The sequence below is a fragment of the Tachyglossus aculeatus genome, chromosome 21 (genome assembly GCF_015852505.1).
Source record: "Tachyglossus aculeatus isolate mTacAcu1 chromosome 21, mTacAcu1.pri, whole genome shotgun sequence".
Lineage (NCBI taxonomy): Eukaryota > Metazoa > Chordata > Mammalia > Monotremata > Tachyglossidae > Tachyglossus > Tachyglossus aculeatus.
Window position 1 is genome coordinate 18,466,482 of NC_052086.1, and position 23,739 is coordinate 18,490,220.

The following is a 23,739-nucleotide window of genomic DNA, read 5'->3' on the forward strand; positions in this document are numbered from 1 at the left end:
TTTTAAAATGCAAGTCTTCAGTTTGGGGAGGGTGGGAAATTCAGTAGGCCATTTCTAACCATCAGGTTCTCGGGGAAAGAGGGCAGCGTAATAATCTGAGTGGTTGTTCCTTATTTTGCTGCATTTTTAAATTGATAGGCATTCATAGACTCCCTTCTCCCTTGAGAAGCAGCGTGGCAAAGTGGAATAGAGCATGGGCTCTGGAGTCAGAGGTCATGGGTTCAAATCCCGGCTCCGCCAATTGTCAGCTGTGTGACTCCGGGCAAGTCACTTCACTTCTCTGGGCCTCAGTTACCTCATCTGTAAAATGGGGATGAAGACTGTGAGCCCCCCGTGGGACAACCTGATCACCTTGTAACCTCCCCAGTGCTTAGAACAGTGCTTTGCACGTAGTAAGCGCTTAATAAATACCATCATTATTATTATTATTATTAATAGGCCCATTCTTCGGTGAGCGTGGGCAAAAAGAGGCAGAAAGTGTACCAGCCAAGAAAATATCAATCAGATTTATTGAGCGCTTACTGTGGGCAGGGCAGTGTACTAAACGTTGGGGCAAATGCAATAAAAAAAGAGATGGGAAGCATGTTCCCTGCCCACGATGAGCTTACAGTCTAGAAGGGGAAAGACGTCAATATAAATAAATTATGGATGTGTACATTAGGAAGAAATCAAGCGCTTAGTACAGTGCTCTGCACCTAGTAAGCGCTCAATAAATACGATTGATGATGATAAAGTGAATAAAGGGTAGAAAGCCAAGTGCATATTTTTTTTTATAAACCTATTTACATCTTTATTTATTTTCCTAACAGCCACTTGAGTTTTTCCGTATGCTAGAGAGATGACATCCCTTCACCTTTGGTGAAAATGATTTTTTTCCCTTGGTTTTGTGGTTCATTAACAAGGCAATACACAGACATCTGGTAAGAAGAAGGTGCAGCTGGCAGAAATTAGATTCCATTTTGCCTAAATCCAGGTGACATTTGCAGAACACATACTGGGTTTGAAGATGTCACCTTTCCTGGTTTCACTTCAGGCAGAATAGCAACTCATTTAAACTGTGGCTTTCCCCAAGATTTGGGTGTTTCTACAACAATATAAGAGAGGCGGTGGGCACGTTCCCTGACCACAGTGAGATTACAGCCTAGAAGGGGAGAGAGACATTAATATAAATAAATTATGGATGAATACATAAGAGCTGTGGGGCTGAGGAAGGGATGAATAGAGTTTGCAAATCCAAGTGTTTTTATAATAGTGACAATAATAATAATTATGGTATTTGTTAAGCACTTACTATGTGCCAAGCGCTTTTCTAAGCAATGAGGTTGATACAGCGTGGCTCAGTGGAAAGAGCACGGGTTTTGGAGTCAGTCATGGGTTCAATCAATCAATCAATCATATTTATTGAGCGCTTACTGTGTGCGGAGCACTGTACTGAGCGCTTGGGAAGTACAAGTTGGCAACATATACAGTCCCTACCCAACAGTGGGCTCACAGTCTAGAAGGGGGAGACGGAGAACAAAACCAAACATATTAACAAAATAAAATAAATAGAAGAGATATGTGCAAGTAAAATAAATAAATAGAGTAATAAATATGTACAAACATATATACATATATACAGGTGCTGTGGAGAAGGGAAGGAGGTAAGATGGGGGGGGGATGGAGAGGGGGAGGGGGGGAGAGGAAAAATCCCAGCTCCGCCAATTGTCAGCTGTGTGACTTTGGGCAAGTCACTTAACTTCTCTGTGCCTCAGTTATCTCATCTGTAAAAGACTGTGAGCCCCCCGTGGGACAACCTGATCACCTTGTAAACCCCCCAGCGCTTAGAACAGTGCTTTGCACATGGTAAGCACTTAATAAATGCCATTATTATTATTACAAGGTAATTGGCTTGTCCCACATGGGGCTCGCAGTCTTAATCCCCACTTTACAGATGAGGGAACTGAGGCACAGAGAAGTGGCTTACCCAAGGGCACGCAGCAGACAAGTGGTGGAGCCAGAATTAGAACTCACGTCTTCTGCCTCTCAAGCCCGTGCTCTTTCCACTAAGCCATTCTGCTCCATGCCCTTTATTTATTATTCACTATTTCAAAAGTTAAATACATTTTGCTCCATCTTTATTTCACACTGGGAGCAAACCTTCTCTTTTTAAGAAGGTGAAGCAGCATAATGTAGTGGATAGAGCAAGGGCCCGAGAGTCAGAAGGTCACGAGTTCTAATCCTGCCTCCGCCACTTGTCTGCTATGTGATCTCGGGCAAGTCGCTTCACTTCTCTGTGCCTCAGTTACCTCAGTTATGAAAAGGGGATTGAGACTGTGAGCCCCACAAGGGAGGGGGACTGTGCCCAACCCGATTTGCTTGTATCCACCCCAGCGCTTAGTACAGTGCCTGGCACATAGTAAGCGCTTAAGGAGTCAGAGGTCATGGGTTCGAATCCCGGCTCTGCCACATGTCTGCTGTGTGACCTTGGGCAAGTCACTTAACTTCTCTGAGCCTCAGTTCCCTCATCTGTAAAATGGGAGCCCCACGTGGGACAACCTGATCATGTTATAACCCCCCCAGCGCTTAGAACAGTGCTTTGCACATAGTAAGCGCTTAACAAATGCCATCATTATTAGTATTATTATTATTAACAAACACCGCAATTATTATGGTTATTATTGTGAAACAAGTTCAACGTATTCTGTGTAGCCCTGCTGGAAGGTGCAATGAGAGCCCATTGGTGGGTAGGGACCGTCTCTAAATGCTAGAGAAGCAGCATGGCTCAGTGGAAAGAGCCCGGGCTTTGGAGTCAGAGGTCACGGGTTCTAATCCCAGCTCCGCCAACTGCCAGCTGTGTGACTTTGGGCAAGTCACTTCACTTCTCTGGGCCTCAGTTCCCTCATCGGTAAAATGGGGATGAAGACTGTCAGCCCCCCGTGGGACAACCTGATCGCCTTGTAACCTCCCCAGCGCTTAGAACAGTGCCTTGCACATAGTAAGCGCTTAATAAATGCCATCATTATTATTATTATTATTGCCGACTTGTACTTCCCAAGCGCTTAGTCCAGTGCTCTGCACACAGTAAGCGCTCAATAAATACGATTTAATGAATGAATGAATGTAGCTGATAGACTATGCTTTCACGCCTCTGAGAAACTCTTCCAACCCCACGGGCTTTGTGCATCTTCCAAAATCCTAGAAACAGTCATTCGGGAATTACTAGCTGCCCTGCGGGCGCCCTAGAAACCCACACCCAAGAAGTCATGCAAACCACCTCACTGAGTCACCCAGATATTGTGAGCTGATGATAAGTCTAAGGAAAAAAAACCAAAGGTGTGGCAGGGAGCTCCACTATGCCAAGATTGCAAGTGTGGTCTTCGACCGAAATAATCAATCAATCGATCAATTATTGAGCGCTTACTGTGTGCAGAGCACTGTACTGAGCGCTTGGGAAGCACAAGTTGGCAACATATAGGGACGGTCCCTACCCAACAGTGGGCTCACAGTCTAGAGTCTATAATGTCATCTGTTGGTTAAACTGGAACTAAAGCTCCCTGCAAAGGACTACAAGAGAAGGTCCATTTTTAGCCCTAATAATAATAATAATAATAATAATAATAATGGCATTTATTAAGCCCTTACTATGTGCAAAGCACTGTTCTAAGCGCTGGGGAGGTTACAAGGTGATCAAGTTGTCCCCTGGGGGCTCACAGTCTTAATCCCCATTTTACAGATGAGGTAACTGTGGCCCAGAGAAGTTAAGTAGCCTGCCCAAAGTCACACAACTGACAACTGGCAGAGCCGGGATTTGAACCCATGACCTCTGACTCCAAAGCCTGGGCTCTTTCCACTGAGCCACGCTGCCCCAACCCCCCCCCCCCGTCTCTTCCCCTTCATCTCCCCACCCTCCCCCTCAAAAAAAAATGAAAGATTGGAGGTAGAAAAGAGGAGAATATGGAGAATGAAGCGGTTGTAAGTCAGAGGAGTGAAGCAAGGAAACTCTGCAGGTCAATTATCAGTTAGATTTAGAAAAGAAAATACCAGGGCAAGAAGTGGAGATTGAGTTCAGAGAGGGGATGCTCCTCACAAACCCAAAAGTGTGTTTAGACCATTTGGGATCCTGTTTCCAAGGGTTCACGGAGATGAGAAGTAGGGTTGACAGTGTAGCAATAATGGATATTTATTGAGTGCCTATTGGATTAAGCACCTGGGACTATACAACCAAAGTGTTGGCTGCCCACGAGGAACTGATGAACTAACAGGTCTCCAGGTCAAGCGACAGTGCTCAGCACTTAGAACAGTGCTCAGTGCTTAGAACAGTGCCCAGCGCTCAGAACAGTGCTTTGCACATAGTAAGCGCTTAATAAATGCCATCATTATTATCACATAGCTCAAGGTCTCATATTCACTTCTCTGGATTAGGAAATGTTTCCATGTACGCTACCTTCGAGAAACTGGAATAAAGCCAATAGGTTGATGGTCCCGTGGACTGCCCGAAGTGGCTACTTACTCATGGTTGATGCAATTGAGGGATCTACTAAGCGCTTAGTACAGTGCTCTGCACACAGTAAGCGCTCAATAAATATGATTGATGATTAACTAATGGACCGGACATCTCTTTGACACTGTCAGGTGCCAGGAGGTAAACCGTTTTTTTTTCCATAAGTCACGCTGCCCATCCCAACCCTCAACCCCACTCTCCTCCCTTTAATAACGTTGGTATTTGTTAAGCGCTTACTATGTGCAAAGCACTGTTCTAAGCGCTGGGGTAGATACAAGGTAATCAGGTTGTCCCACGGGGGGCTCACAGTCTTCATCCCCATTTTACAGATGGGGGAACTGAGGCACAGAGAAGTGAAGTGACTTGCCCAAAGTCACACAGCTGACAAGTGGTGGAGCTGGGATTTGAACCCACGACCTCTGACTCCAAAGCCCGGGCTCTTTTCCACTGAGCCACGCTGCTTCTCTATAATAATAATGTTGGTATTTGTTAAGCGCTTACTATGTGCCAAGCACTGTTCTAAGTGCTGGGGAGGATACAAGATGATCAGGTTGTCCCACGTGGGGCTCACAGTCTTCATCCCCATTTTCCAGGTGAGGGAACTGAGGCCCAGAGAAGTTAAGTGACTTGCCCAAAGTCACACAGCTGACAAGTGGCGGAGCGGGGATTTGAACCCACGACCTCTGACTCCAAAGCCCGGGCTCTTTTCCACTGAGCCACGCTGCTTCTCTATAATAATAATGTTGGTATTTGTTAAGCGCTTACTATATGCCAAGCACTGTTCTAAGCGCTGGGGGAGACACAAGGTAATTAGGTTGTCGCACGTGGGGCTCACAGTCTTCATCCCCATTTTCCAGGTGAGGGAACTGAGGCCCAGAGAAGTTAAGTGACTTGCCCAGAGTCACACAGCTGACAAGTGGCGGAGCGGGGATTTGAACCCACGACCTCTGACTCCAAAGCCCGGGCTCTTTCCACTGAGCCACGCTGCTTAAGCACTGTTCTAAGCGCTGGGGGGATATAGTGGGATCAAGTCGTCCCACGTGGGGCTGACAGTCTTAATCCTCATTTTACAGATGAGGTCACTGAGGCTCAGAGAAGTTAAGTGACTTGCCCAAGGTCACACAGCAGACATGTGGCGGAGCCGGGATTCGAACCCATGACCTCTGACTCCAAAGCCCGGGCTCTTTCCACTGAGCCACGCTGCTTCTCTCTTTAACCTTGTGTCCGTTGGGCTATCTCCCTATCTTTATCCTCCCCCCGATCCCCGGCATTCCTGCCATTTTCCGGCCCTCCACATCCGTGTTCTTGGCATGTTGGTCCTCTCTGAGCCCTCACCAACGTGGTTTCCCAAAACCACAGAATGGAGGGACTTTTGGTGGTGAAGGGCGGCAGGACCCTCCAGTCTCTGTCTTTCGGTCCTCTCTCTCTGTCACCACTTGAATTTTGGAAACAAAGTCAGGGAGGTTTAGGACAAGAAAAAAAAAATGGGCAGGTGGGATGGGTTTGGGATTTGAGGACCTGGGTACGGGCACAATTTTAAAGATGGAGATGAATAATAATAATAATAATAATAATAATAATAATAATAATAATGGCATTTATTAAGTGCTTACTACATGCAAAGCACTGTTCTAAGCGCTGGGGAGGATACAAGGTGATCAGGTTGTCCCACGGGGGGCTCACAGTCTTCATCCCCATTTTCCAGATGAGGGAACTGAGGCCCAGAGAAGTGAAGTGACTTGCCCAAAGTCACACAGCTGACAATTGGCGGAGCCGGGATTTGAACCCATGACCTCTGACTCCAAAGCTCAGGCTCTTTTCCACTGAGCCACGCTGCTTCTCTAATAATAATAATACTAATAAGTATGGTACTTGTTAAGTGCTTACTACGTGCCACAGTCCCTGTCCCACATGGGGCTCACACTCACAATCCCCATTTTCCAGATGAGGGAACTGAGGCCCAGAGAACTTAAGTGACTTGGCCAAGGTCACATCCCAGACATGTGGCACTACCAGGATTAGAAGCCCTGGCCTTCGGATTCCCAGGCCTGTGCTCTAGCCACTAAGCCAAGCTGCTTCACAAGAATAATGGGAGCCCACTGTTGGGTAGGGACCGTCTCTATATGTTGACAACTTGTCCTTCCCAAGCGCTTAGTACAGTGCTCTGCACACAGTAAGTGCTCAATAAATACAATTGATTGATTGATTGAGAGTAAAGGAAACAATGGTTTCTGCCCCTCCGCCAAGCTAGCTCTCTTCCTCCCTTCAAGGCCCTGCTGAGAGCTCACCTCCTCCAGGAGGCCTTCCCAGACTGAGCCCCTTCTTTCCTCTCCCCGTCCTCCCCCTCTCCATCCCCCCACCTTACCTCCTTCCCTTCCCCACAGCACCTGTATATATGTATATATGGTTGCACATATTTATTACTCTATTTATTTATGTATTTATTTTACTTGTACATTTCTATCCTATTAATTTTATTTTGTTGGTATGTTTGGTTTTGTTCTCTGTCTCCCCCTTTTAGACTGTGAGCCCACTGTTGGGTAGGGACTGTCTCTATGTGTTGCCAATTTGTACTTCCCGAGTGCTTAGTACAGTGCTCTGCACATAGTAAGCGCTCAATAAATACGACTGATTGATTGATTGATTGATTGATTGATCTGGGCCACAGTGGGTAACAAAAAGGTGACATCTGTCGCTTCTGCCACTGATATTTATTTTACTTGTACATATCTATTCTATTTATTTTATTTGGTTAGTATGTTTGGTTTTGTTCTCTGTCTCCCCCTTTTAGACTGTGAGCCCACTGTTGGGTAGGGACTGTCTCTATATGTTACCAATTTGTACTTCCCAAGCGCTTAGTACAGTGCTCTGCACATAGTAAGCGCTCAATAAATACGATTGATGATGATGATACGACAGCTAAAACAAGTATGGTCCTCAGTACCCACATCCAACATACACCCCTCAGAGAAAGCAAGAATAATAATAATAATAATAATAATAATAATAATAATAATGGCATTTATTAAGCGCTTACTATGTGCAAAGCACTGTTCTAAGCGCTGGGGAGGTTACAAGGTGATCAGGTTGTCCCTCGTGGGGCTCACAGATTTAATCCCCATTTTACAGATGAGGAAACTGAGGCCCGGAGAAGTTAAGTGACTTGCCCAAAGTCACACAGCTGACAATTGGTGGAGCTGGGATTTGAACCCATGACCTCTGACTCCAAAGCCCGGGCTCTTTCCTACTGAGCCACGCTGCTTCTCACCATGCTTCTCAGAACTCTCCCTGAGCCACAAAGGAGGGAGAAGTAAAATCCCCCTACGCTCAAAAATTCTCTGAGGTGGAGAAGCATCATCATCATCATCATCAATCGTATTTATTGAGCGCTTACTATGTGCAGAGCACTGTACTAAGCGCTTGGGAAGTACAAATTGGCAACATATAGCGACAGTCCCTACCCAACATTGGGCTCTGGTACAGCAAGGTCCTGGGAGCCAGATGGACCTGGGTTCTAATCCCAAGTCTGCCACTTGTTTGCTGGATGATCTTGGGCAAGTATCTTACCTTCTCTGGGCCTCAGGTAACCTCATCTGTGAAATGTGGATTAAGACTGGGAACCCCAAGAAGGACAAAGGCTGTGTCCAACCTCATCAGTTTGTCCCAACCTGGGTGCCTTAGTCCAGTGCCGAGTAATAATAATAATAATAATAATAATGACATTTATTAAGCACTTACTATGTGTGAAGCACTATTCTAAGCGCCGGGGGGATATAAGGTGATCAGGTTGTCCCACGTGGGGCTCACAATCTTAATGCCCATTTTACAGATGCCCAGTGTGGGCAAGGATTGTCCCTCTTTATTGCTGAATTGTAATAATAATAATGATGATGACATTTATTAAGTGCTTACTATGTGCGAAGCACTATTCTAAGCGCTGGGGGGATATAAGGTGATCAGGTTGTCCCACGGGAGGCTCACAATCTTAATCCCCATTTTACAGATGCCCAGTGTGGGCAAGGATTGTCCCTCTTTATTGCTGAATTGTAATAATAATAATGATGATGACATTTATTAAGCGCTTACTATGTGCGAAGCACTATTCTAAGCGCCGGGGGGATATAAGGTGATCAGGTTGTCCCACGTGGGGCTCACAATCTTAATGCCCATTTTACAGATGCCCAGTGTGGGCAAGGATTGTCCCTCTTTATTGCTGAATTGTAATAATAATAATGATGATGACATTTATTAAGCGCTTACTATGTGCGAAGCACTATTCTAAGCACTGGGGGGATATAAGGTGATCAGGTTGTCCCACGTGGGGCTCACAATCTTAATCCCCATTTTACAGATGCCCAGTGTGGGCAAGGATTGTCCCTCTTTATTGCTGAATTGTAATAATAATAATAATGATGACATTTATTAAGCGCTTACTATGTGGGAAGCACTATTCTAAAAGCCGGGGGGATATAAGGTGATCAGGTTGTCCCACGTGGGGCTCACAATCTTAATCCCCATTTTACAGATGCCCAGTGTGGGCAAGGATTGTCCCTCTTTATTGCTGAATTGTAATAATAATAATGATGATGGTATTTGCTAAGCACTTACTACGTGCCAACCACTGTTCTAAGCGCTGGGGTAGATAAAAAGTAATCAGGGGTGGGGCTCACATCATAATCCCCATTTTGCAGATGAGGGAACTGAGGCACAGAGAAGGTAAGTAACTTGCCCAAAGTCACACAGCCGGTAAGTGGCAGAGCCAGGATTAGAACCCACAACCTCTGACTCCTAAACCCGTGCTCTTTCCACTAAGCTATGGTGTTTCTCTATTTTCCAAGTGCTTAGTACAGTGCTATGCACATAGTAAGTGCTCAATAAATATGATTGATTGAATGAATGAATGGATAATAAGCACTTTAACAAGTACCGCCCAAAAAAAAGTCAGTCTGGCTACAATGCTGGCTACCTTAAATGGGGGAAAAAAATGCCTGTTTGGAAGAATCAGTGTGACTATCAATCAATCAATCAATGGATTTACTGAGTACTTACCCTGTGCAGAGCACTGTACTAAGCATTTGGGAACACTGCAGTTTATGATTATTATTATAATGGCATTTGTTAAGCACTTTCTATGTGCTGAGCACTGGTCATCATCATCATCAAACGTAATTATTGAGCGCTTACTATGTGCAGAGCACTGGTCATCATCATCATCAAATGTAATTATTGAGCGCTTACTATGTGCAGAGCACTGTACTAAGCGCTTGGGAAGTACAAATTGGCAACATATAGAGACAGTCCCTACCCAGCAGTGGGCTCACAGTCTAAAAGGGGGAGACAGAGAACAAAAACAAACATACTAACAAAATAAAATAAATAGAATAGATATGTAGGTCTGGGGTAGGTGCAAGTTAATAAGGAAGGACACATAATGATGGCATTTATTAAGTGCTTACTATGTGCAAAGCACTGTTCTAAGCGCTGGGGAGAATACAAGGTGAGCAGGTTGTCCCACGGGGGGCTCACAGTCTCAATCCCCATTTTACAGATGAGGGAACTGAGGCCCAGAGAAGTGAAGCGACTTGCCCAAAGTCACCCAGCTGACAAGTGGCGGAGCCGGGATTTGAACCCATGACCTCTGACTCCAAAGCCCGGGCTCTTTCCACTGAGCCACGCTGCTTCTCCTAGTCCCTGTCCCACATAGTCCCTGTCCCACATGGGGCTCACAGTCTAAGTAGGAGGAATAGAGTAAAAAGACCCAATCCCCACCCTCAAGGAGCAAATGAATTGATTGAGGAGCGAAATAAGCCAAATAAGGAAAACTGATTTTAAGGGACTAAATCTTAGGGAATTAGGTGAGAAGTCTCCTTAGGGAAGTGCATGGCTAGAAGCCTTTTCTAGCTGGGTCACTACGATCCTTATGGGACCATTCCCTCTTGTCCCATCCTTTTCTGCAGCACCCCCTCACCTTCCTCCTCCTCCTCCTCATCATCATCAATCGTATTTATTGAGCGCTTACTCTGTGCAGAGCACTGTACTAAGCGCTTGGGAAGTACAAACTGGCAACATATAGAGACAGTCCCTACCCAACAGTGGGCTCACAGTCTAAAAGGGGGAGACAGAGACCAAACATACTAACAAAATAAAATAAATAGAATAGATATGTACAAATAAATTAAATAAATAAATAAATAAATAGAGTCAAAAAATATGTACAAGCATATATACATATATACAGGTGCTGTGGGGAAGGGAGGGAGGTAAGATGGGGGGATGGAGAGGGGGACGAGGGGGAGAGGAAGGAAGGGGCTCAGTCTGGCCCCCAACATCCCGGTGTTCCTTGCATGGAACACCTAGACTCCCCTCGAGTCTGTAAGTTCATTGTGGGCAGGGAATGTGTCTGTTTATCGCTGTATTGTACTCTCCCAAGCGCTTAATACAGTGCTCTGTAAGAATAATAATAATAATAATAATGGCATTTAGTAAGCGCTTACTATTTGCAAAGCACTGTTCTACGCGCTGGGGAGGTTACAACGTGATCAGGTTGTCCCACGGGGGGGGCTCACCGTCTTAATTCCCATTTTCCAGATGAGGCCCAGGGAAGTTAAGTGACTTACCCAAAGTCACACAGCTGACAAGTGGGGAGGGTGGGACTTGAATCCATGACCTCTGACTCTAAAGCCCGTGCTCTTTCCACTGAGCCATGACAGTAAATGCTCATCGTCATCATCATCATCACCATCAATCGTATTTATTGAGCGCTTACTGTGTGCAGAGCACTGGAGATTTTTGCTCAATAAATACGACTGAATGAATGAAAGATTGAATAACTGGAGAGCAGGGGTCAGAGATAAAGAAAACTGGCCTGACTGCTGTGGAAGAAATGCAGAGAACAATTTCCATGGCCACGGATTACCACCCCCTTCTCCCACTTCCAAGCCACAATGGAAATAGCAGCAGGGACCCCCGTGACTCTGGGTTACCCCCAGGGTAAGTGGCACTCTGGTCCATTACGCAGCACAGCATGAGATTCTACGATAATTGAATTTTTCTTGGAGAAGCAGTAGGAAGGGTACAAAAATGGAGGCGAAAGTAGAGTTGGCTAAAACAAAGAACGGTACGAAGCGCTGAAAGACATATAGGGATATTATTCATTCAGTCAATCATATTTATTGAGCACTTAGAGCCCACCTTTTAGACTGTGAGCCCACTGTTGGGTAGGGGCTGTCTCTATATGTTGCCAATTTGTACTTCCCAAGCGCTTAGTACAGTGCTCTGCACATAGTAAGCGCTCAATAAATACGATTGATGATGATGATGATGCAGAGCACTCTACAACAATAAACAGATACATTCCCTGCTCACAATGAGCTGACAGTCTAGAGTGGGGAGAAAGACATTAATATAGCAATTATTATAATAATAATAATTTGTTAAGCAAATTATTGTACTATTATATTATTAAATTAAATTATTATTAAATTATCATCATCATCAAGCGTATTTATTGAGCGCTTACTATGTGCAGAGCACTGTACTAAGCGCTTGGGAAGTACAAATTGGCAACATATAGAGACAGTCCCTACCCAACAGTGGGCTCACAGTCTAAAAGGGGGAGACAGAGAACAAAACCAAACATACTAACAAAATAAAATAAATAGAATAGATATGTACAAATAAAATAAATAAATAAATAAAAGAGAGATCGGCTTGCCAAATTATAGTACAGTGCTCTGCACATAGTAAGCGCTCAATAAATACGATTGATTGATTGATTAAGCACTTACTATGTGCCAAGCGCTGTTATAAGCGCCAGGGGGGATACAAGGTAATCAGGTTGTCCCACGTGGGGCTCACACTTTTAACCCCCATTTTGCAGTTGAGTTAACTGAGGCCCAGAGAAGTGAAGTGACTTGCCCAAGGTCACACAGCAGACAAGTGGCGGGGCCGGGATTAAAATCCACGTCCCCTGACTCCCAAGCCCGGGGTCTTTTCACTAAGCCATGCTGCTTCTTAAATCATCATCATCAATTGTATTTATTGAGCGCTTACTGTGTGCAGAGCACTGTACTAAGCGCTTGGGAAGTACAAATTGGCAACATATAGAGACAGTCCCTACCCAACAGTGGGCTCACAGTCTTAAAGGGGGAGACAGAGAACAAAACCAAACATACTAACAAAATAAAATAAATAGGATAGATATGTACAAGTAAAATAAATAAATAAATAGAGTAATAAATATGTACAAACATACATACATATATACAGGTGCTGTGGGGAAGGGAAGGAGGTAAGATGGGGGGATGGAGAGGGGGACGAGGAGGAGAGGAAGGAAGGGGCTCAGTCTGGGAAGGCCTCCTGGAGGAGGTGAGCTCTCAGCAGGGCCTTGAAGGGAGGAAGAGAGCTAGCCTGGCGCGTGGGCAGAGGGAGGGCATTCTTAAATAAACAAATGAATTACAAATACAGAAAGTGGAAGCTAGGGCAGACTACTGAAGAATATAAGAAGTTTGAAAAAGGCACGTGTGAGTAAGATAAGACCAAGCTGAAGCAGAAAATGAAATCCTTCACAAGAGAACGAACCAGAAGCAGAAGCTTGGTTCCCACAACAAGGAAGAGGCAGAATCATAAACGCCCACTACCATTTTCACTCTGCCCCCCGACACCCATGGCCTGGCTCCAAGGGAGCAGTTCCTTAATAAATGCCATAATTATTATTATTATTATTATTATTATTATTATTATTATTATGCCCTGTCCTCAGCGGAAGGAACGGGAAGTGGTTGCCTTGACAACAGCATCAGCTCGCCTCTCCCTCTCCCCCCATCCCCACAATAGGCAACTCTTATAAACAGAAATACTCTATCCCACACACCCATTTCCTAGGACACAATCAATCGATTGTATTTATTGAGCGCTTACTGTGCGCAAAGCACTTTATTAAGTGCTTGGGAGAGTGCACTATAACAGTATGACAGAGTTGGTAGACACGTTCCCTGCACATAATGAGCTTACAGTTTGGGGTGGGAGGCAGACATTCGTTCATTCATTCAATCAATCGTATTTATTGAGCGCTTACTGTTTGCAGAGCACTGTACTAAGCGCTTGGGAAGTACAAGTCGGCAACATATAGAGACGGTCCCTACCCAACAAAGGGCTCACAGTCTAGAAGGGGGAGACAGACAACACAAAAAAACATGTAGACAGGTGTCAAAACCGTCAGAATAAATAGAATTATAGCTATATGTACATCATGAATAAAATAGAGTAGTAAATATGAACAAGTAAAATAAATAGAGTAATAAATATGTACAAATATATACAATCAATCAATCAATTGTATTTATTGAGCGCTTACTGTGTGCACAGCACTGTACTAAGCGCTTGGGAAGTACACGTTGGCAACACATAAAGACAGTCCCTACCCAACAGTGGGCTCACAGTCTAGAAGGGGGAGACGGAGAACAAAACCAAACATATTTACAAAATAAAATAAATAGAATAGATATGTACAAGTAAAATAGAGTAATAAATACGTACAAACATATCTACATATATACAGGTGCTGTGGGGAAGGGAAGGAGGTAAGGCGGGGGGATGGAGAGGGGGAGGAGGAGGAGAGGAAGGAAGGGGCGGAGGAGACAGACAACACAAAAAAAAATGTAGACAGGTGTCAAAACCGTCAGAATAAATAGAATTATAGCTATATGCACATCATGAATAAAATAGAGTAGTAAATATGTACAAGTAAAATAAATAGAGTAATAAATCTGTACAAATATATATACAGGTGCTGTGGGGAGGGGAAGGAGGTAGGGTGGGGGGATGGGGAGGAGGAAAAGAAAAAGGCTCAGTCTGGGAAGGCTTCCTGGAGGAGGTGAGCTCTCAGTAGGGCTTTGAAGGGAGGAAGAGAGCTAGCTTGGCGGATGGGCAGAGAGAGGGCATTCCAGGCCCGGGGGAGGACCTGGTCCGGGGGTCGATGGCGGGACAGGCGAGAGCGAGGTACAGTGAGGAGATCAGCGGTGGAGGAGCGGAGGGTGCGGGCTGGGCCGTAGAAGGAGAGAAGGGAGGTGAGGTAGGAGGGGGCGAGCTGATGGACGGCCTTGAAGCTGAGAGTGAGGAGTTTTTGCTTGACATCCATGAGTACAAATAAATTACAGATGGACATATATGTGCTGTGGGGCTGAGGGAGGGGTGAATAAAGGGAACGAATCCAAGTGAGAAGCAGCGTGGCTCAGTGGAAAGAGCACGGGCTTGGGAGTCAGAGGTCATGAGTTCAAATCCCGACACTGATTACTTGTCAGCTGTGTGACTTTGGGCAAGTCACTTAATTTCCCTGGGCCTCAGCGACCTCATCTGTAAAATGGGGATTAAGACTGTGAGCCCCACGTGGCACAACCTGATCACCTTGTATCTTCCCCAGCGCTTAGAACAGTGCTTTGCACATAGTAAGCGCTTAACAAATGCCATTATTATTATTATTATTAAGAGCCGGGGCGTCGCAGAAGGAAGTGGGAGACGAGGAAATGAGGGATTGGTCAGAATAGACCAAGACTGTGAGCCCACTCGTCTAGACTGTGAGCCCACTGTTGGGTAGGGACCGTCTCTATATGTTGCCAACTTGTCCTTCCCAAGCGCTTAGTACAGTGCTCTGCACACAGTAAGCGCTCAGTAAATACGATTGATTGATTGATTGGTCAGGGAAGGCCTCTTGGAGGAAATATGCCTTCAATAAGGCTTTGAAGAGCGGGAGAGTCACTGTCTGTTGGATAATCAATCAATCAATCAATCAATCGTATTTATTGAGCACTTACTATGTGCAGAGCACTGTACTAAGCGCTTGGGAAGTACAAATTGGCAACACATAATGACAATGATAATGATAATGGATAATGACAGGGAGGGCATTCCCAGGCCAGAGGCAGGATGTGAGCGAGTGGTCAGCAGTGAGATATCTAGGATCGAGGTAGAGTGAGTAGTTTGGCATTAGACTGAGTTGTGATAAGAGAGCAGTAGCATAAAGTAGGAGGGGGCAAAGTGATTGAGTGCTTTAAAGCCGGTGGTAATGAGTTTGTTTAACGCTGTGGTGGATGGGCAAACACTGGAGGTTCTTGAGGAGTAAGGAAACATGGACTGAATGATTCTGTAGAAAAATGATCCAGGCAACAGAGTGAGATATGGACTGGAGTGGGAGAGAGATAGGAGCCAGGGAAGTCAGCAAGGAGGCTGAGATAGTAATCAAGACGGGATGGCTACCAATCAATCTGCGCATCAGGCAGAACCTCCTCACCCTGGGCTTCAAGGCTGTCCATCCATCCCCTCGCCCCCTCCTACCTCACCTCCCTTCTGTCCTTCTCCAGCCCAGCCCGCACCCTCCACTCCTCCGCCGCTAATCTCCTCACCGTACCTCGTTCTCGCCTGCCCCGCCATCGACCCTCGGCCCACGTCCTCCCCCTGGCCTGGAATGCCCTCCCTCTGCCCATCCGCCAAGCTAGCTCTCTTCCTCCCTTCAAGGCCCTACTGAGAGCTCACCTCCTCCAGGAGGCCTTCCCAGACTTAGCCCCTTCCTTCCTCTCCCCCTCATCATCCCCCCATCTTACCTCCTTGCCTTCCCCAAAGCACCTGTTCATATGTATATATGTTTGTACATATTTGTTACTCTATTTATTTATTTATTTATTTTACTTGTACATATCTATTCTATTTATTTTATTTTGCTAGTATATTTGGTTTTGTTCTCTGTCTCCCCCTTTTAGACTGTGAGCCCACTGTTGGGTAGGGACTGTCTCTATATGTTGCCAACTTGTACTTCCCAAGCGCTTAGTACAGTGCTCTGCACACAGTAAGCGCTCAATAAATACGATTGATGATGATGATGATGATAAGTGCTTGGATTAACAGGACAGTAGTGTGGATGGAGTGGAAAGGCCGGATTTAGTGTCAGCTCCATAAACTTTTTTCATTCATTCATTCATTCAATTGTATTTATTGAGCGCTTACTGTGTGCAGAGCACTGTACTAAGCGCTTTGGAAGTACAAGTCGGCAACATATAGAGACGGTCCCTACCCAACAACAGGCTCACAGTCTAGAAAGGAGAGACAGACAATACAACAAAACATGCAGAATAGTGTCAAAACAGTCAGAATAAATAGAATTATAGCTGGTTTGACAAAGTGAGAGTCCTACTTTTCCCTTTTTTAAAAAAATGGCATTTGTTAAACGTTTACTATGCTCCAGGCACTATACTAAGCACCGGAGTAGATACAAGCTTAACAGGTTGGACACAGTCCATGCTCACTCATTCATTCAATCGTATTTACTGAGCGCTTACTGTGTGCAGATCACTGTACTAAGCGCTTGGGAAGTACAAATTGGCAACTTATAGAGGCGGTCCCTACACAACAACGGGCTCACAGTCTAGAAGGGGGTTGTCTCACATGGGGCTCACAGTCTTAATCCCCATTTTACAGATGAGGTCACAGGCACGGAGAAGTTAAGTGACTTGCCCAAGATCACAAAGCAGCAGATAAGTGGTGGAGACGTGAGGCTCACAGTCTTCATCCCCATTTTACAGATGAGGGATCTGAGGCCCGGAGAAGTGAAGTGACTCACCCAAAGTCACACAGCTGACAAGTGGCGGAGCCGGGATTTAGAACCCATGACCTCTGGCCCCCAAGCCCGGGCTCTTTCCACCGAGCCACGCTGTAGATACCAAATAATTGGGTTGGATACGGTCCCCTTCCCACATAGGGCTCCCAGTCTTAATCCCCATTTTCCAGATGAAGTAACAGGCACAGAGAAGTGAAGTGACTTGCCCACGGTCACACAGCAGGCATTTCTAGACTGTGAGCCCACTGTTGGGTAGGGACCGTCTCTATGTGTTGCCAAATTGTACTTCCCAAGTGCTTAGTACAGTGCCCTGCACACAGTAAGCGCTCAATAAATACGATTGAATGAATAAATGATTAGAATCCAGGGCCTTCTAATTCCCAGGCCCATGCTCTATCCACTAAGCCATGCTGCTTCTCCATTTTCCTCCTTAGCGCGTGTCAGGAATAAGATAGGGAAACACTTCTTTCTACTTTGCCTCTCTTCACCAGTATCCCAAAGGAAGAACGGAGTTTCAATACAACCGATCCTGAGGCTTAGCAGTCCCTCCAGCTAATCCCGAAAGAGCAGACACTGCATTCCCGGCTCAAGAAGAAAGGAGCAAATTAATATATATTATTACCGACGGCAGTATCGACGGAGCTACTCAGTGGGAGGAAGAAATTATTGTTCAGGGGCAGAATTTCGGAATTCTACGTCCATGCCAACATACCTGATAGTTACTCGACCGCAAAAGATCTGCCACAGTTGAATTACAGTATTTACGACTGAATGTCTACGGATATGTTAGGCGGTACCTTTCATTTATTTATTTTGATCTCATCAATAGAGGGTATTGAAAGAAAATGGTGTTCAGTAACTTTTCAGAGCCAAGAGAGATAAAGTAGCAATATGAAATACATATGTTCTCCATCAAGGGACTAGGCTTAAGAGATTTAAGTTGGACATAAAGAACTTCCCAATAGACCGGATTCTAAACTTATTTCAAAATTTACCCCAGGGAGATTTGGAAATCTCTCTGAAAGTCTTTATGAGTAAAATAATCAGTCAGGAATTAAGCAACATCTATGACTTCAGGCAGGGAATGGAGTGGGAAGGTTAGATGATTTCTCACGTACTCGTCCTTCCTCTCCCCCTCGTCCCCCTCTCCATCCCCCCCTTCTTACCTCCTTCCCTTCCCCACAGCACCTGTATATATGTATATATGTTTGTACATATTTATTACTCTATTTATTTATTTATTTTACTTGTACATATCTATTCTATTCATTTTATTTTGTTAGTATGTTTGGTTTTGTTCTCTGTCTTCCCCTTTTAGACTGTGAGCCCACTGTTGGGTAGGGACTGTCTCTATATGTTGCCAATTTGTACTTCCCAAGCGCTTAGTACAGTGCTCTGCACATAGTAAGTGCTCAATAAATACGATTGATGATGATGATGATGATTCGACGTGCATACTGATTTACTCTGAGACCAAATAATTAGCTACTCTCCTACAAAAATTCCTTATAATGCTAACCGGTCATCTGGTAATTAGGCTAAACTTCTTGAGGGCAGGGACTGGATCTGTAACTTCTCTTACGTGTTCCTAAGCACTTCCTAAACTGTGTGCCGTGCACCCAGAAGACATTAAAATCTGATGATAATGATAATTAAAAATATTCCACTGTGTACTTTGTTTTAAACTAATTGTGATGAAAGGTTTCAACTCAAATTTTCTCCTGGATGCTAACGCAAGGATGTTTTTAATAAGGGGCTGTTCACTCCAGCAGGCATCCTTAGAGAGCAGTCGTAAGTAGAAACAGAATAAAGACACTGTTCATACAATAAAAGAGAAGCCCCAAACCAATATTCCTAATCATTTTTATATCATGTTTAAAAGATCTCTTGCAACTAAGCACTATTCTCTGAGGCTTTTTTGAGTTTACATCTTCTTCAAGAGTAGCACAGTCTTCAAAACGTGAAAATGACTACAATAATACTTGTCTTTTTTTCCACAAAATAGCAGGATAGAATGCACTGGCATACTGAGAAAAATTTTAATACCAGAATCACGCAGGTGATAGAAAAAACAAATCAGGAAAAAGTACATTAATGATCAGTTTAAGAAAGCCTCTAGACCGTGAGCTCATTGTGGGCAGGGAATGGGTCTGTTGTTGTGTTGTACTCTCCCAAGCGCTTAGTACAGTGCTTTGCACATAGTAAAAGCTCAATAAATACGATTGTATTAATGAATGAATGAAAGCCTTAAAATGGGAAGGTGAGAGCCGATTCGGATGAGGGTGAAGTGAATTCTGAGGCCATGGTAAGCTGACTCCTACAGCAGCGTGGCTCAATGGAAAGAGCCCGGGCTTTGGAGTCAGAGGTCATGGGTTCAAATCCCGGCTCCGCCAATTGTCAGTTGTGTGACTTTGGGCAAGTCACTTCACTTCTCTGGGCCTCAGTTCCCTCATCTGTAAAATGGGGATTGACTGCAAGCTCTCTGTGGGACAACCTGATCACCTTGTAACCTCCCCAGCACTTAGAACAGTGCTTTGCACATAGTAAGCACTTAATAAATACCATCATTATTATTATTATTATTACAGGGCACACCATCCCACCTTCTCCGCTGTCTCCACACCTCTCTGCCATGGCAACCACGTCCTTGCTGCCCATCTAGCAATTCCCCCAACTGTTATGGTTCCCATCAGTGGGCTGGGCTAGATCAAGATGGGGAGGGGAAGTGCAGTGTAGGAAGGATACCTTGGACAGACTGACACCTGGCCCCAATTCAGTGAATGAGGTGGATTACATTTTTAAAAGGTCAAAAAGAGGACGAGTCAACGTAATAAGATCATCTGGAAAAGAGACGACAGAGAATCCGAAAGAATTGCTGGAATACTTGGAATTCAAAACTAGTATCGTACCTGCAGGCAACTGTGCCACCATCCAAAATATGTTATGGAGGTTTCTCCGGGCGATGTTAAGAGGATCATCTATCAGCTGGGCCAGGACAGGAATTACTCCATTTTCTAAAATGCCATCTCTAGATGCACAGAGCATTGAATATAGAAGAGGTAAGATTTAATTAGGCAAATACCAAGTCATAATCCCAATCCTGGTATTATCCTCAATGTTATACTGTCTTCCAACTCTCACTTTTGGTCTGTCCATCCAAAAAAACCCCAAAACACCCCAACCATCCATGTGCAGATTCTTGTCTTATCCCTACTAGACTACAGAGTCACACTCTGCGCTGTGGTCTCCCTCCCTCTAGTTCCTACTACACCTTGCTACCTGGGCCATTTTACAAATCATAATTTGAAACACGCCTCTCCACTCCTCAAAAATCTCCAATGTCACCCAATTCTCTTCACCACAATAGGAAACTTCTGACCATTGGCATTAAATGTCACGCTTTCTCCCACTGTCTGACCACTAATATAATGGTATTTATTATGTGTTTGTGCACAGAGCCCTTTATTAAGAGCTTGGGAGAGTATAATAGAATAAATCTGATCCTAATCCAGAAGTCTGTCCTCAAGGATCTTATAATCTAGTCGGGGAGACAAACACTAAAATTATTATAATAATGGTGATATTTCTTAAGTACTTTCGATGTGCCAGGCACTGTACTAGCTTGGGGTGTATACACGATAATCAGATCAAACATACTCCCTAGCCCTCATCGGGTTCACAGTCTAATTAGGAAGGAGAAAAGGCATTTAATCCTTATTTTACAGATGACAAAATGAGCACAGAGCAATTAAGTGACTTCTCCAAAGTCACGCAGCAGAAGACCTGGAAACAGTAAACTAGTCTAGACAGGCTATTGTTCTGACCCACAAATGGCATTCTTATGCTCCCGAGGCAACTTTTTTTTTTCACATTTGCATTTTACCTAAAACATTTTTATGTAAACACATTTCAAACACAAATGACACCGCGTAAACAGTGGCAAGAACTGAATCCCGAAAAACTCACCTGCCCACATTATAATTGGACATGATGAAAAGAACTTCAGTCGTTTTGTGTCGGACCGTGTCATCCGCATCCAGCAGCAAATTTTTTAGGCTTTCCAGAAATCCTAGAAATCAGAATTCTCTTTGAACATTTATTGAATTCAGCGTTAATTCATCGTAAGCATTTTGAAAGCCTGAATCATCGATGGCACTTACCTATGTTTATTGCTTGGTAGACATATTCAGGGTCATGTACTAGATCACAGAGAGCCATAAGTGCCCTCTGTCTGGTTATCAGCTCAGGGGACTGTAGTTCCTCATTAAGTTTGGGAAGGGCTCTCTCTCCAAAAGCAACAGGAGCTTTGGTGGGGTCTATGTCCGGCGGCAGGTAAGCAGAAATCCATGTACCTGCCATCTTGGCAATTTAAGGCTCTTTGCATCCAGATAGGAGAGACTGCTGGTAAGGAAAAAGAATAATAAATAATAACGATGGTATTTGTTAAGCACTTACTATGTGCCAAGCACCATTCAAAGCACTGAGTAGATCCAACGTAACCAGGTTGTCCCACGTGGGGCTCACAGTCTTCATCCCCCTTTTCCAGATGAGGTAACAAGGTCACACAGCAGGCAAGTGGTGGAGGCGGGATTAGAACCCATGACCTCTGACTCCCAAGCCCATGCTCTTCCCACTAAGCCATGTTGCTTCTCTAACAGAAACAGAAAAGCTGTTGGGAATACTGAAAACCTCTAATCGTCAGGGTTTTTCATTAGGTTACTACTGTGTTAGGATTATAATATTCTCTACCCAAAATCATTTTAGCTAGGAAGGGAAAAAAAATGGTTCCTCCAAACTGGTTAAAATATAGTTACAGTTACAAGAAGGAGCTGTTAACCCTGGGGACAACAGAGTTTTTTGTTTTGTTTTGCTTTTTACTGGGAAGGAGTTGGAAGAGAAATCTTTGTTTATATTGTACTCTCTCGAGTGTTTCATTCAATCATATTTCAATCATATTTATTGAGCGCTTACTGTGTGCAGAGCACTGTACTAAGCGCTTGGGAAGTACAAGCTGGCAACATATACAGTCCCTACCCAACAGTGGGCTCACAGTCTAAAAGGGGGAGACAGAGAACAAAACCATACTAACAAAATAAATAGAATAGATATGTACAAGTAAAATAAATAAATAGAGTAATAAATATGTACAAACATATATACACACACACAGGTGCTGTGGGGAAGGGAAGGAGGTAAGATGGGGGATGGAGAGGGGGATGAGGGGGAGAGGAAGGAAGGGGCTCAGTCTGGGAAGGCCTCCTGGAGGAGGTGAGCTGTCAGTAGGGCCTTGAAGGGATGAAGAGAGCTAGGTTTCATTAGGTTACTACTGTGTTAGGATTATAATATTCTCTACTCAAAATCATTTTAGCTAGGAAGGGAAAAAAAATGGTTCCTCCAAACTGGTTAAAATATAGTTACAGTTACAAGAAGGAGCTGTTAACCCTGGGGACAACAGAGTTTTTTGTTTTGTTTTGCTTTTTACTGGGAAGGAGTTGGCAGAGAAAACTTTGTTTATATTGTACTCTATCAAGTGTTCTGCATACAAGCACTCAATAAATACAATTAATTGATTAATTAACTTTCTAGGGTTCAGGTGGGGAGTAAAGGAAGGAAACAGGTAAAATTGAAGGAATCTTCACTTCCATCTTGGGAAGCAACAAGGCCTAGTGGAAAGAGCAGGGGTCAGGGACCTGGGATCTATTCCCCACTCTGCCAATTTCTTGCTGTAATAATAATAATAATAATGTTGGTATTTGTTAAGCGCTTACTATGTGCAAAGCACTGTTCTAAGCACTGGGGTAGGTACAAGGTAATCAGGTTGTCCCACGAGGGGCTCACAGTCTTCATCCCCATTTTACAGATGAGGGAACTGAGGCCCAGAGAAGTGAAGTGACTTGCCCAACATCACACAGCTGACAAGTGGCGGAGCCGGCATTTGAACCCACGACCTCTGACTCCAAAGCCCGTGCTCTTTCCACTGAGCCACGCTGCTTCCCCTTGCTGTATTCATTCATTCATTCAGTCGTATTTATTGAGCAGTTACTGTGTGCAGAGCACTGTACTAAGCGCTTGGGAAGTACAAGTCGGCAACATATAGAGACGGTCCCTACCCAACAACGGGTTCACAGTCTAGAAAGGGGGAGACAGACAACAAAATGACCTTGGGCAAGTCACTTTAACATCTCTGTGCCCGTTTCCTCAACTGTAAAATGGGGATTCAATACTTGTTCTCCATCCTACTTAGATTGAGCCCCAGGGGGAACAGGGACCAATTAACTTGTACTTATCCCAACTCTTGGAACAGCACTTCATTCATTCATTCAATCGTATTTATTGAGCGCTTACTGTGTGCAGAGCAGTGGACTAAGTGCCTGGAAAGTACAATTTGGCAACAGAGACGGTCCCTACCCACCAACGGGCTCACATGTACTTGACACTGTCCCTTCTAGACTGTGAGCCCACTGTTGGGTAGGGACCGTCTCTATATGTTGCCAACTTGTACTTCCCAAGCGCTTAGTACAGTACTCTGCACACAGTAAGCGCTCAATAAATACAATTGATTGATTGATTGTACTTCCCAAGCGGTTAGTACAGTGCTCTGCACACAGTAAGTGCTCAATAAATACAACTGAATAAATGACACATAGAA

General features: G+C 44.4%; 1 protein-coding gene across 2 annotated transcripts in view; it reads right to left on the reverse strand.

Moving 5' to 3' along the window:
- The window catches only part of RSPH14 (radial spoke head 14 homolog), a 299,387-nt gene that overhangs the window by 274,406 nt on the left and 1,242 nt on the right, over positions 1–23,739 (reverse strand). The window contains exons 2-4 of one of the 2 annotated variants that reach the window (XM_038763433.1): positions 21,251–21,491; positions 21,057–21,159; positions 20,000–20,118 (exon numbers count right to left, since the gene is read on the reverse strand). In XM_038763433.1, coding sequence (XP_038619361.1) covers positions 20,000–20,118; positions 21,057–21,159; positions 21,251–21,449 — 421 coding nt within the window. In that variant the 5' untranslated portion in view covers positions 21,450–21,491. The remainder of the gene's footprint in view (positions 1–19,999; positions 20,119–21,056; positions 21,160–21,250; positions 21,492–23,739) is intronic. The other variant, XM_038763434.1, reaches the window with a different exon arrangement.